At 33.7% G+C, this 14,520-nt stretch overlaps 2 protein-coding genes and 1 long non-coding RNA gene across 3 annotated transcripts; 2 read left to right on the top strand and 1 right to left on the bottom strand.

Annotated features, from left to right (window-relative positions):
- LOC144554145 (Phototropic-responsive NPH3 family protein) lies at positions 1 to 3,397 on the top strand. Its single transcript, XM_078302403.1, has 4 exons — positions 1 to 362; positions 581 to 647; positions 1,340 to 2,476; positions 2,755 to 3,397. Exons 1-4 carry the CDS (start codon positions 274 to 276, stop codon positions 3,277 to 3,279), a joined length of 1,818 nt encoding a protein of 605 aa, XP_078158529.1. The 5' UTR covers positions 1 to 273; the 3' UTR covers positions 3,280 to 3,397.
- A 146-nt stretch (positions 3,398 to 3,543) lies between these two features.
- Positions 3,544 to 6,533, bottom strand: LOC144554151 (cysteine proteinase 1-like). Its single transcript, XM_078302415.1, has 5 exons — positions 6,155 to 6,533; positions 5,638 to 5,828; positions 5,182 to 5,301; positions 4,457 to 4,694; positions 3,544 to 4,058 (listed from the first exon to the last, which is right to left on the bottom strand). The coding sequence occupies exons 1-5, from the start codon at positions 6,429 to 6,431 to the stop codon at positions 3,784 to 3,786; spliced, it is 1,101 nt and encodes a 366-aa protein (XP_078158541.1). The 5' UTR covers positions 6,432 to 6,533; the 3' UTR covers positions 3,544 to 3,783.
- On the top strand, positions 4,247 to 4,644 carry LOC144554159 (uncharacterized). Its single transcript, XR_013511548.1, has 2 exons — positions 4,247 to 4,351; positions 4,422 to 4,644. It is a non-coding gene; the product is annotated as an uncharacterized LOC144554159 (long non-coding RNA).
- Positions 6,534 to 14,520: the final 7,987 nt, after the last annotated feature.

Below are 14,520 nucleotides of genomic sequence, written 5' to 3' on the forward strand. Positions count from 1 at the left end.
TGAGATAAAAGCACTAGAAAACAGTCAAAAGAATAGAAAGGCAGAAAAAAAAAAAGGAAGCTAAAAGTAGTAGGAACAAAAAGCCCCAGCAGGTACCTCAAAGAAACGAATTTGCCTTGCATTGCGCGACCCACTACCTACAACTCAATGGATTGCACATCAGCTGTTCGATGGAATGACACCCCACAAACATTTGCTCTCTCTTTCCCTTTGTTTGCTTCTTCCTACCTTTACTCTGTTGTTCTTTTTGGTTTCTGATTCTTTCTTCCTGCCATGGATAGAAGCTTCTTCCACCATGAAGAGCACCAGCGTCATGCTCTCGTACCCATTTGTTCGTCTCCACCGCTTCCTCACACAAACTGGTGCGATCTTAATTTTTTTTTTATTATTATTAGCGCTGGATATTTTTTCTGCTGCTATCTTGTAGTAGGCAATCAGCTTGATTTTTGGAGTTATTCATTTTCATATTATTTTTTTTTTCATTGATGGCAGTGTCAAAAACATTGCTCACCTCTGATATAGGATGATTTCTAATACTCGTTCTTTGACTTTTTTTTCTTTTTGATGAAATTAATTACAGGATGCTTACAGATGTTCCGAGTGATATTACAATTGAAATAGATGGTATTAGCTTATACTTGCACAAGGTAAGGATGGAAGAGGATTGTATATATTCCCACAGAAAGTATCTAGTTGGTAATTGGTATATATTCAACAGAGATTCTGGTACCAGTCAGTATATGCTGCTGTACCGATCCTACTAGTATGGTATCTCACACTTACTTTACCGTACCCTTCTTTTTAAGATGTTTTTTTTAGTTCTTTCAATCTGAACTAAGGTTTAAGCATTAGTTAACTTAACTCTGGAAAGTTAAATTTAAAATAAATGCTTGAAATTAAATCTATCAGGTTTTGGACATTGCAATTAAAAAATATATACCAGCTGACAGGACACATAGAAGTACTATACTGTTAATAAACATAATAAGACCTGATATTATAATCCCTTGGTAGGCAATTTTATCAGGAGGAGGGATCGGATGACATCGTGCATTTTCAAAGTTTTCAAAGTCCAAATAGCCGATCCAAACCGTTCAATATGATGGATATATTTTTCAAAGTCCAATGGTTTAGATCTACTGTTTGGACTTTGAAAATGCACGGTGTCATCCGATGTCACCAAAAAAGGGTGTCATCCGATTCCTCCTCTTTTATCAGTGTTGTGTAAAGTCAAGTAATCCTGACTTTTAAGAAAGAAACTTAAATTATAAAATGCTGCATAACATGCATATCATTTTTGGTCACCAATCAATGGCTTTTTTTATCTGCTGAAATGCAGTTCCCTCTCCTGTCCCGGTGTGGTAGAATACGCAAGCTGCTCGCTGATCACAGAAAAGCTGAAATTATAAAATTAGAGCTGCTAAATGTCCCTGGTGGCATCGACACGTTTGAACTCGCTGTAAAATTTTGTTATGGCATTAACTTCGAGATAACCACCACCAATGTTGCCCAGTTGTGTTGCATCTCTGACTACCTAGAGATGTCAGAAGAATATTCAAACGAAAACCTCTCACTTCGTACGGAATCGTATCTCGATACTGTTGTTTGCAAAAGCCTGGAGATGTGTATCGATGTACTACACCAGTGCGAAAGCTTGCTCCCGTTAGCTGACGAACTGAAAATAGTCGAAAAGTGTGTCGATTCAATTGCCTCCAAGGCTTATGCCGAACAGGTCGCTTCCAGTTTTTCTCGGTTAGAGTATAGTAGCTCGGGTAGGTTGCACACGAACAAACAAGTAAAGTGCAATGGCGACTGGTGGATAGAAGATCTGTCAATACTTCGTATTGATATGTATCGGAAGGTTATAGAAGCAATAAGGTGCAGAGGGGTTCGACCTGAGAGTATCGGTACTTCTCTAGTGAATTACACTGAGAAGCTTCTCAAGAGGAATCCAAGCTACATTGATCCCTCTTATGAGAAAAAGGTTGTCATAGAGGCAATCTCTGCTCTCTTACCTCAAGAGAAATCCACAGTATCAATAAGCTTCTTGCTCGGGCTATTGCGGTCAGCTGTGATGCTCGATTGCAACATATCATGCAAATCAAACCTCGAGAGAAGAATTGGTGCGCAGCTTGACATGGCCACATTAGATGATTTGTTAATACCTTCTGGCAAGTGCTCTGATGAAACTTTATTTGATGTTGACACCGTGCATAGAATCCTGGTGATATTTGCTCAGCAGGAGGACAGTGAGGAGGGTGAGTTGGGGTATGACTACGATTCAGAGGGGAGTGTCAACCCTCCGACACAATCGGCTCTGGTAAAGGTGGCAACATTGGTTGATAGTTTTCTGGCAGAGATTGCACCTGATGCGAATCTTAGTCTTGGCAAGTTTACTGCTGTTGCAGATACCTTGCCAGGATATGCACGTGTGACTGATGATGGGTTATATCGCGCGGTTGATATTTACCTTAAGGTATGCAGTGAGTTTAGGTGCTTAAAACAAGCCAGATCAATACCTTCTAATATTCACTACTGATTATTTTTTGTCGTCACGACTCCTTTTTGAGTCTGCATAAAGGTCAATGGCATTTTTTTTAACTTTATTGTTTGATTTCTTTTTGTCTCGGATTTTTATTATATAATGAAACCCTGCATAATTGAGCTAGCTTTCCGCTGCTTCTTTGCAAGTGTAGAACATCAAAATTATTTTGAAGTACATGATCAATTCTCCAATTTTACATTGTTTTGTAGGCACATCAAGGGTTATCAGATGCAGAGAGAAGGCGGCTTTGCAAGCTAATTGATTTTCAAAAACTGTCAGAGGAAGCAACTGCTCATGCAGCGCAAAACGACAGACTTCCAGTACAGGCAGTGGTACAAGTTCTGTACATAGAGCAAGTCAAACTCAGAAACTCGCTTTGCTGCACGATCTCAGAGGGGACCCAGAAAATCCCATATCCACCTCATCAGGTAACTAGTGGACAGGTGCTTAGTGGAGCAGTGACGCCTCGAGATAATTATTCCAACTTAAGGAGAGAAAACAGAGAGTTGAAATTAGAGCTTACTAGGATGCGAATGCGACTTAATGATCTGGAAAAAGGTCATGAGAACATGAAGCAGGACTTACAGAAGTCGAGTTCGAAGAAGTTGGTAAACAGTATCACTAAAAAATTTGGGAGTCTCACTTGGTTTCGTGATAAAAGTCCATTTAGAGCATCGGCATCGACATCAGAATGTTCAAAAAGCTTTGTTTCTAAGCATACTCCAATATCTTAAAGCATATAAAATCGAAAGATGTATGGTTTGTATGTGTATATGCGTGCGAGTTTCAAATTGGATGTATGTATGAAATATTGACATAGTTTTCACCTGATATATATGGTACACAAGTTTCAAATAGAAACGTCTCGGTTGCTATACAAGTAAAAAAAAAAAAAGGAAAAACAGAGAATGTTTCAGTCTCTGCTGGTAGATATTTATGCCAAGTATTCAAAAAGAAAGCTTCACTTGAATAGTTGAATTGAATGTGAAGAAAAGCAATTTATGAGGTTCATCATTGCAATATATACCAGATAAAAAGTATTTCCAACACACCGAGTACAATCCATCCCAAATCAATATTACGGGACTTTAATCAAGTGGACATAAATCCTACCTAAATTACAAGTGACCAGAATAGTTTGCCACGTCCCCACAGATAACACACATAACCACCATGCATTGCATAATAATTGCAATAGTGATTGAAAGCCTAAAGATCTATTAATTGGGTAACATCTTCTAAGAGGTGGTAAGCGCCGTCACGGTGGAAACCATGCTGTCGACTCCACAAGCGTTGTGGCCACGGCAAATCTTGTAGTACCCATTCTCACCCCAGTTCTCACCCCAGGAGTTCTTTATGATCCAGTAAGGCTTGTTCTTAAAACGGATCTGAGAGTAACCGGAAGCCCCGTAACCCACAAGTAACACACCATGGTCCAAGTAGTTTTTCAGACAAATATATGGGCATGACACACCTCCTATGTATGTCTGCATGAATGCTGCATTGATTCCAACTGCAAAGGGAATAAAGCAAAAAAATCATATGTTAATTAGATGCCAACAAATAATCAAAGAAAAATAAGCATATGTTTAACCAAAAAAATCACCAAGGATTCTGTTTTGGGTAAAAAAAAAAATGTTGAACTACCAGGTCCTAATTTTGGCTCATACTGTAATCCATGACAGGTCAAGTAAAGCTAGCTCAGTTATATTTTGTCTCAAAGCCTAACAAACGCTATATAGTTAGGTGCCAAATTTGCAAAAATAAGTCAATCAGAGTACACCTGAAAGCTGAGACTAACCTATGGTGACGCGTAAACAATTTCTCTACCGAATATTTTTCTACAGCTTGCTTCGCTAAATAATTTTAGTATAAGCTAACGTGAAAACAAATTTTTAGATATGACATTACTTGCGAGAGGTCCATTTTTAACGAGATTAGCAGCAATCTGATCCTCATTGGTGGAGACCACGGTGAAATTCTTAACAGAAGCGACGATTTTATTGTTGTTAAACTTGCAAGTGCCGTCTTTTCCGGTGTAAGGATAATCGGCCTCGCTCTGGAGTCCACCAGATTTTTTCAAGTACTGAAAGGCAGTGGTCATCAATCCACCATTGCATCCAGCGTCGCAAGTGTTGTCTTCATCGCACTATACAAGATATGTATTGTGCAAGTGTAAGAAAATTACATCTGATTTTGAAATATGAATAAAGGACTATTTTTTTTTTAATTATCCTTGATTATTTTTGGCAGGCGTTTTAGTATTTTTTTAGCATTTCTTGGCTCTTTTTTTAACTGAGCATAAATATATTAAATACCAACTATGGTCAGAGCGACAGGTGGGTACTAACACCAAGATTTATAGTACTAATACATATCCAACTCAGTTTCCAACTAATTGTAAATATTAAGTGCGAAATAAATTTCCAAGACATTATTTTTTTTGGTTCTATCTCAAATTAGTCAACAAATATGCAATTCTTTATTAATGGATGTGACAGGCCAGCATAAGAGCCGTGTATATCTAAACAATCTATCATTAATTATAAATAATTAAGTCTCATCTTATTAAAAAAACAACAATAAATATCTTTCTAGCATACAGAAAAAGTCTTGAGGAGAAAGAATCAACGAACCTCATGATCGCAATCTACAAGCTGCTGCTCACTTAAGCTCACAAGCTTCCCATTGGCCAAGAAATTGGCACTTTCAAGAGCCCCAGTTGTACTGAAGCTCCAGCATGACCCACATGAACCCTAATCAGAACATGTACAATTACCAATTTGAATACAGGCTACAGACTTGCAAATTCAATAGACAACAATAATTATCAGTATATATATCATGATGAACAATTGTGGAGAATAGCAGAAATCAACATCTTACCATATTGCTTCCAAGAAGCCAGTAAAGAGGACCCAATTTTCAAAATAATGCTTCCCCTTACGTTTATTTATTTTGCATTAAGATTTATTTTTCAAGAAAGGAAAGTTTTTGCTCAACATATCATTAACATAGGGTGCACAAGATAAATGTTCTTAGCACAATATGAAACAATCACTACTAGATTAAACATACTGCCACGGGCTCACCTGATCCTTCACTTCTGTGACAGCGCCCTGATCCCTCCAATCAAAATCCTCTGGCAAATCATCAGTAGGGAGAAGTGGTGCCTCACTTGACGATTTTAGCACCCGCTTCAACCTCTTTGCAGCCCCTTTGTTGAGACCAAGGTAGGTGCGGTGGAACTCAGCCGGAGTCATATCAAAAAACTTTGTGATACCTATAAAAAATACAACCAGTGTTTTTTTAAATTTAGAAAATCATTTTCAACTGGAAAATATAGTCTGTTGAAAATTTTGTAAAAGGTTGCTACTTGCTCCCTCTGGTTTTATTTATTTTTAACCAATTATTTGTCGTTATATATACAGTATCCAGGTGAAATAGTCAAATAGCCACTGTGGATTCAATTATTGCAGTGGTTAAAATCCAAACTTAATTGCAGCAAAGATACCCAAATAAATAAGTTCTAAATCTTTCAAAAAACTGTTAAATGAACAATTTCTTTGATCTACCAGCTAAATCTCAAGTTGAATTCAGCTCACATACCATGCTCTGCAGTGGGGTCAAGCAGCTGGTGCTTCCTGGCTCGACGCAAGTTGGCCTTAAAAATCTTGAACCGGCGGTCATGCTCGTCTTCATCGCCGTATGACTTTCCGAAAGTTGTTTTGAAAATCTCAAACTGCGCCTCGGCTCCAAGTGTTGTTGAAACTTCACCGGAGACAACTTGACGGATCAATGAATCGTCGGCACCGGACTGCGGTAAGGATACGACGACGGTGACAGCGAGGATAGCTAGGAGGAGAACTGGACGGAGCCGCTCCATTTTTCTTTTACTTCTTCTTCTTCTACTTCTCTTTAGTTGTATTTTTCTTCCTAGATATTTATCCTCTTTTATATATGCTCTAAAGTCTACCTAGTTGCTTGTTTAATCAAGTACTGTCTTCCTGGACAAGTATCCTCTCCAACATTGTAAAATATTCCTTCATTTTACGGTTTGAGATTAACTCTCAGACACTTTGAGATTCGGGTTAGTGAAGGGGCAGTATTATTGGGCTTTGTGATTCATGCCAAGTTAAACAGAACGGTCCAGATCCAATAATTATAAAAGATTCCCTATTACGGTACCGTGGAGGATCTGAATTCGTCTTGGTAGGGGTTGGTTGAAATTTGGCCATTAATTTAATTCCACGTGGCAAGGAAGAGAAGAGGAGTGCTATTATCCACGCCAAAAAAAAAAAAAAAATTGAAGACAAATAGGAAAAAGACAGAAATGATAATCATCTCCAATATATAGCCGCATGAGCCGATGATGAGTGATAGATGTTGTTTCTTCTGCTTCATGATCCGATTTATTTGGTTTTCAATCAAACCGATAAAATTTTGGATTAAATGGTTCAGATTTTCGGTTTAATTAGTCGGGTTCGATTGAATTTTGAATTACTTATTTTTTATTTAATTCAGTTTAATTTCTCTTATTTTGGTTTAATTTGTTTTAGTAATTCTTATAGTGTTAGAAGATCTCTTAAACATATTGACGGAATATTCACACGAGACATTCAGACGAAATATTGAGACCGGATATTTAGACAACAAAAAAGTACATCCAAATTGTACAATTAGAGATAGCATGGTATTTAATTATTTTAAATCCTTCACCGAAGCATTGTCTCGTTAGTTTGGTTTAATCTCCCTTAGTAATTCTCTCAGTGTTAATGTGATATTCCGTCGTGTTAATTTGAATGTTCAAACAAACTAACTAAAATTTACTTTGGTTTTATTTCGGTTAGATTTTTAAAAGCCGAATAAAATTTTATTTTTACTATTTCAATTTGGTTTTAGCTGAACTGACCGTTTGAACAATATCCCTAGTTTCTTTATTCGGTATTTTTTTTTATTATCCATATTATATATGTGTAAATAATACAATAATCGTTCATATTTTACGACAATACGTATTTAAAACTATTTTATGAAATATTAAATGATACTTAAAATACACAAAGTTCGACAGGCATCCTATTCTTAGAATTTTTTTTAATTTGAGAACGCTTGATAAAATTATGAAGTTAATTCATCTATTATTATATTTCTGAATCTCCGTCCACAAGTAATATATAAAACGTTAGCAAATAATACAATTATTTAGAAACAACTATTTTATTTGTCTATTTGTTCACTGTCGAGTTTGTTTAAATCGTTAATAATAGTGTGGGTTAGTATTGTTTTTGAATTAGTGACAATTTTTCTCCACTATTCTATGTTTGGATCACCCTAAGAATAGAACTATTTTTGAAGTTAGCGTTGTTCTTGCTAACCCATCTAAACAATAAAATAGCGCTAATTCTAGGTTAGCACTATTCTTATTATTTCCGAGATTGCAATCAAATGCATCCTAAATAAATGAGGTTGATCGTCAAGAATAGCTTGAGATTAGCGACCCGTCTTTTCCACTATTCTACGTTTAGATCGCTCTAACAATAGAGTTATTTGTAAAATTAATGATGTTCAAATTAGTACTTTTTTTGCTATTTTTAGAGTCGCATCCAAATGCACCCTCGACAAGAATATAAGTTGAGACCTCGTCACTACGCGGATAAGCACATCCATTGTGTATGATGTGTAATACAAACACGTCCGTAACATACTAGCATATAACAATTAATGGATTTAAATCCCCCTAAAAAATATCGTGTAGAATTAATAGTTGAGTCGTGTACACAATAATTAATAATTAATAGTTCAGTCGTATACACAATAATAAGGCCCCGTACAAGTTGGGCATAGAAAAATCAGAAGACTAGTTTTAGTGGACCCCATCGGCCCCACCATCTGCCAATCAGACTACAGGAACAGTTTCAGACTTTATTGGGATACTAGTACTTTTTTTTTTTAAAGAGTAAGTCTATGGTACTATGCATATTACGATTTGTTACTGTGTTATGGTTCTATATTCGAGTTTTCAAATTCTAACGGTCGATCCGAACCGTTCATCTTGTTCTCCATATTAATATGTGTTTGGAGACCAAATTTTACATTTTTTAAAATTTGTTTGCTATTTTTTTAGATTTATTGAAAATCACTGTTTTTGGATGGTCCAGAATTTTCAGATCAAGTGATTTTCTAAATATCTAAAAAAATAGTAAAAAAATTTCAAAAAATGTAAAATTTGGTCTCCAAACACATATTAATATGGAGAACAAGATGAACTGTTCGAATCGACCGTTAGGATTTGAAAACTCGAATATAGAGCCGTAGCACGGTAACAACCCATGATATGCATAGTACCATAGACTCACTCTTTTTTTAATATTAAAAGCACTGAGACAAATAGGGGAATCATATACTGGATTTACATATCCAATTTTTCCAATAGAAGTCTGATAGTTTTGTTAGCTGCTAGGAAGTATTTTTGAGATTGTAACAGGAGAGTTGTAGCCTACGGGCATAAACCTTTCAAAAAAAAAAAAGCACTGAGACAAGCTACTCATTTTTTTTTTTTTTAGAAATTTAAAAATCTAAGTACGGAAAAAGGAACAGACTAACCAAATCAATAGTTTAGTCACTAACTCACCATCCTTTGGCACAGAAAATTTGAAGAACAATGTAATCAGAGTGATGATTCTGAATCATTTCAATGAAACTAACTAAAATAATAGTTCGGTCTCAATGAATTTTCACACTATAGTTGTTGGCCTTAAAATTAGTCTTATTGTCTTGTTCTCAATGAAACCAAATTATTAGTTCAGTAACTTCAGTTCTATCTATTTAAAGAACTAATCCCTCTTGTTTCCAATAATTTGATTATCAAATTCGATCCGAGGTAGAATGCATGATCCATTTAATATTCGTGCTAGAGCAAGATCTGACGGTCAAAATTTGGGTTACTTCAGGGGATCGATGTAAATTCCACCAGAACTTGCTCTCCGTTATTTACCATTTTGTGTAAAAAAAAAGATGATTTTATTTTGCATGTAGTAAAACTTTTCAATATGAAATTTTGATTTTACCCTTTTCATTTGGTTTCAGGTTTCTCCTTTCATTACTCGTAAACTGGTATTCTACGAGATTGTATGAAAAGTATTAGAGGTATTAAGACAAGATATTTATTACGAAGATATTAGATATATATTTTATTGCATTGTATTACAGATGTGAATGGTTATCTGAAATATAAGAGATAAGAACAACAATTAAGAGCCAGAGACCGACCAAGCTCCAGACATGACTTCAAAATTTGTACGTGAACATAATTGCAGATCAGAAAATGTTTGTTCCAAGTGGCGTCGGGGACCCCACGATTTTATCTAACTAAGATCCGATCTATTTTATCTTAAGGATTACAGAGAGATTCAGAATTTTGATAGTAGCACAAAATATTGATAATAATATAATTTCTTTTGCTCTTGACAAATCGGAGCGGAGTAATGAATTTTTTTTTTTTCTAACAAATTAATGACTATTTTGAGTAGAGTAGCAGACCGGACCGTGTATTATTTTCTTTTCTTTTCAGCATAATATTTTTTTGCTATATTATAAATTCAATTCAGAAATAAATCTTATTCTCGTTCAAAAGTAAGCACAAATATAAAGTACTATTGTATTTATTTTTTATTTAAAAATAAACACTTATCTAGTTATGAATCTCTTGGATCTCTTTGAAAAGTACTTTCAGCTGCTTTGCTAATTGCTACTGAAGTTTTATCTAAAAAAGAAATTGCTTCTATGATAGTCAGCTCAGCTGGTAGAACAATAATATCAAAGTTAGAAAATATAAAATTACTTTGAGCATAGTTGCCAAACGTTTTGTTTGTTCTGTGTGAAATATTATATATTGAAAATATGATAACTATTACCGCCTACCGGAATAGTAAAGTCTCTGACAAAATGATAAAAACATAAAAATAAAAAAAATGCCTGGCATAATTATAGTAATTTATATGATTTTGAAATACATATTAGAAGTACTATTTCAAAAGTATACTCTTTCTTATCATTTTTTTTTTTTGAAAACTTGGTAGTAGCTACCAAGGTTCTTGTCATTTCTTTTATATAAAAAAAAGTACACTCTTTCTTATTGTAGTATTTTTTTTTATAAATTAATGGAACTAAACTAATAGTTCAATTTCGCTGAGGATAGATCAATGAGACTAAATTCAGTCTCACTAATTTTCACACCAACGATTACGTAGTGTAAAAAAATCAATAGAATTGGACCATTAACATGTCCACAATGAGACCGAACCATTAGTTCGATGTTATTGATTTCCGACTTTAATTTAGTTTGATTTCATTAATATTTGACTTTAATGTAAATTAGTTTATACAGTAAATTTACATCTTCAATTAAAAAAAATTATATCTTCTCAATAATTTGGCCCCAGTACGTTATCAAAACGTATTGAATGGTTTGGTCTCATCTATTTAATAAAAAAAATATAATACATTCATATCTAATAATTTGATTTTTTTTTAGTTTATGAAAATGAAAAACTGGATTCATTACAGAGAATTTTTTTATAAACTATAACTAGAAAAAAGAATTTTATGAAACCAACATGATTACTTTATTTAAAAAAAAAATCATAAGAACCAAAATGTTATTTCGATCCTAAACTTTTTTTTTTTTGAAGGGACCGAAATGACAATTCGACCCCAAGTATTTTTATAATTTTTTAATGTATTTTTTCTCGAAATCTGTAAAAAAAGATTGAAATCGAAATGACATTTCAATTCTCATAGTATTTGTAAAAGAAAAATAATTGATTTTATAAAAATCTTTTTTCTAATTATGATATATTAAAAAATTCCATTACGGAAACCAGAAGTTCCGCGATTGAGATCGTAAATATGGAATTCTGAATTCTCAGATCTGAGATATTTCAAACTTTGAGTTTTTTCTCGAAAATGTCAACTGTTCAAATACGTTCTGCACTAAGCTCAAAGTACAAGTAATGCTGGCCCCCGCGCTGTCCCCAAATAGGCACCGTACACGTCGGCCACGCAAAAGTTGAGATGTCTCAGACTCAGAGAGGATACCACGCCATAAATATCTACTCAACAAATATCTTGGATAAATTAATGAGAGGAGAGAGGAGCTGTCAAGTAATAGCTAATGGATGACGAGATCAATCGAGAATCAACTCAAGAGTAATTGTCACTTGTCAGTCGTTGGCTCGTTGCCATGATTTTCATAAAAAGAGAATCAACTGAAAGAATATACTGGGATAGTGAGATTCCAGTATTTCTAGTTGACACTTGACAATTCATTTTTTTTTATTATTTTAACTTTTTGGAACAATCAAGTCACAGGAATTTGGATCCGGACAAGGGAATTTTTTTAGAATTAGTAGATCCGGACTGATTTTTTAACTTTGCACGAATCTTAAAGAGAATTCTCTACAGTCAAAGAAGACATTGAGTTAGATCTGATTGAAAGTTAATTAGAATCTTAAAGTTGCGGCTTTATAAGCCTCACTGTCTAATACATGAGAGAATACCTATCCAGCTGATAGGCAAGTATACTTTTAATTACTTGTGTACAATCAATAGTCTAAAATCCAAATCACATTACAGTAGACGAGATAAATTTTCCGTTTTAATATTATAACTTCATTAAAAAGGGACATGCTTGACACATGAAAAAGAATAAAGTTGTCAATTTTACTGCACTGGAACTCATGGATCTAAAAGGAGAAAACCGATTTAACATAAGCTAAATCAAGAAACAACTAATTGTCATCATTAAAATGATTCCCCAAAAGGGTCCTCAGGGATAGAATATTAATGGAGCTGTTTTTTTTTTCTTTTTCTTTGCAGCTCACAGGTAATAAAAATGAAAAGATATATAATTTGAGTACTGTTGTATGAAACTAAAAAAGTGTTATCAATATCTGTATATATTTCTGGTGCCGTGCGTAAAAATCATGTTTCTTTGTTAAATTACTATATATATTACTTGAATATGCAAGTTAAGATATATTTTATGCATAAAGAATTTATAAATTGAATACTTTTACAAAATGATAATAGACATAAAGAAGGACAAAGTCTGAACATATATAAAATGGCTTAAATTTATTTCTGATGCAAGTTGGGCTTTCATTATGAATGTGTAATACTACTGTAAGCGAACGATGGTAATTAAAGCAGTATATTGGTAAACAAATTGTATAAAAATTAGTCTACTCTACATTATTAGGAAAAAAAATAAAATTAGGTATAGCCTATCACAAAAAGGAAAAAGGAAAAGAAAGATCCGACGTCATTTTTTAGGAGAGAACGGAGTAGATCTGACAAACATCGGACCTACTTATTAGACCTACCTTTAGGTTTATGGGATTCAAGACCGCTCGATTCGTTTTAAAATTAGTGCAAACGAAAATTGAAGCAAGTGCATACAAATATAAAAGTAGGACGCACGAATCTTAAAGCGAATTGGACGAATTTGGAAGTTGGAACCCATCGAATATTATTATTATAATTACTATTATTATTATAAACAAATCTGTAGACATACATTGAAAAACAAATTACGTTACAGTATATCATTTGCATAATTTGGTAAAACATAGAAAAATTGCCCAGCCGGTACTCCCAACAATATTTTTATTGAACAAACAGGATAAGAAAGAACAATTTTTCTATGACTTTCAATTTGGATCGATATTAACAGTGGCATGACCCGGATCGATCCATGTATTAGAATCAAAACATTAACAAGCCAGTCAATGACGGATTCAAATAGAGTGAACGGGTTATTCGATGCCATTTCGTTTTTAATTTTTTTTGTATTTATAAATAAATTTTTATACAACTAAAAATAAAATACTATCCATACTGTAAAATTCATCTTATATTTTCCATGAAAAAATTATATAACCTCCGTAATAACTTAGAAAATTAGCAAGTTGCTCTTGCTCAATAATTTATCTAATTTCAAACTAGTTATCCACACAAACAAATCTACAGAAAATCCCTCAGCACAGAAAAAATAACTTTTGCATTGTCGTGCCCTGATTGTCTCTGACTTTGGTGAGTTACGACAGAGACATGCACCAGCCACGAGCCTGTTTTTTCTCAAAGCTGGTCAGATTTTATGAAACAGATTCTTGGATGGTACGCGAAGCAAATCGTTATGTACTCGTCTTATATCATAAATTAACACGTTATATATTTTTCCTCAAAGTTTATGATACATAATATCAGAAAGAATATGAGGTGTGAAAAATCTGAACCAAAAAAATCACAGAAGACAGAGAATGCGGTGTCGGGGTTCTCAATATCAAGTTCATATCCTCCGAGGTAACATAATGTTTCTGTTTAGATTCAGACCGTTGATCTGATGTGGAATGCAATAATATCTTGAATATTCGTGCGGATTCTGATCGAACGGTCAGGATCTAAACAGAAATATTCTGTTACCTTAGATACTATGAATTCCTAAAAATCAGGATCGAAGATCTGTGTCCACCAATGATCAATTTTTCATAAAAAAAAAAAATCAATGATCAATATTAAATGCACTTATATCTTTGATCCCTGAAATTTTAAATAATTAGTTTTCTGAGTTCTTTCAGACTTTCACCCTTATTGTTCTCTAATACAAACATGGAGTCATATACTCTTGAAGTACGAAAGAAATCTATTAAAAAATCATATATACATCTTAAAATATTCTTTATCTGTATCTTATAAGAAGTATAACACTTAATAATTATGGTTTATATTTGTTTTAGGCAACTAATTATGGTTTATATCCATAATTATATAATCTAAAAGTCATAACTTAAATTTTAAGTTCATATCAAACATAAATAACTTTAAATCACGGCTTAAGTTTTTAATATCAAACATCAATAAGTTGAGCCATTTTAATTTAAAGTAAGCAGTTTAATCTCCAAAACAACCAAACA

Source organism: Carex rostrata, chromosome 1 (genome assembly GCF_964058835.1).
Source record: "Carex rostrata chromosome 1, lpCarRost1.2, whole genome shotgun sequence".
Lineage (NCBI taxonomy): Eukaryota > Viridiplantae > Streptophyta > Magnoliopsida > Poales > Cyperaceae > Carex > Carex rostrata.

What these genes read in the sequence shown, in the direction of transcription:
- LOC144554151 (XM_078302415.1), bottom strand. Translation starts at nt 6,431, where the DNA reads ATGGAGCGGCTCCGTCCAGTTCTCCTCCTAGCTATCCTCGCTGTCACC. An exon ending in TGACCCCACTGCAGAGCATG is followed by an intron (nt 5,829 to 6,154) that starts GTATGTGAGCTG and finishes TATTTTTTATAG; the next exon opens with GTATCACAAAGTTTTTTGAT. An exon ending in TTGTAGATTGCGATCATGAG is followed by an intron (nt 4,695 to 5,181) that starts GTTCGTTGATTC and finishes TATCTTGTATAG; the next exon opens with TGCGATGAAGACAACACTTG.
- LOC144554145 (XM_078302403.1), top strand. Translation starts at nt 274, where the DNA reads ATGGATAGAAGCTTCTTCCACCATGAAGAGCACCAGCGTCATGCTCTC. An exon ending in CCGCTTCCTCACACAAACTG is followed by an intron (nt 363 to 580) that starts GTGCGATCTTAA and finishes AATTAATTACAG; the next exon opens with GATGCTTACAGATGTTCCGA. An exon ending in CGGTTGATATTTACCTTAAG is followed by an intron (nt 2,477 to 2,754) that starts GTATGCAGTGAG and finishes ATTGTTTTGTAG; the next exon opens with GCACATCAAGGGTTATCAGA.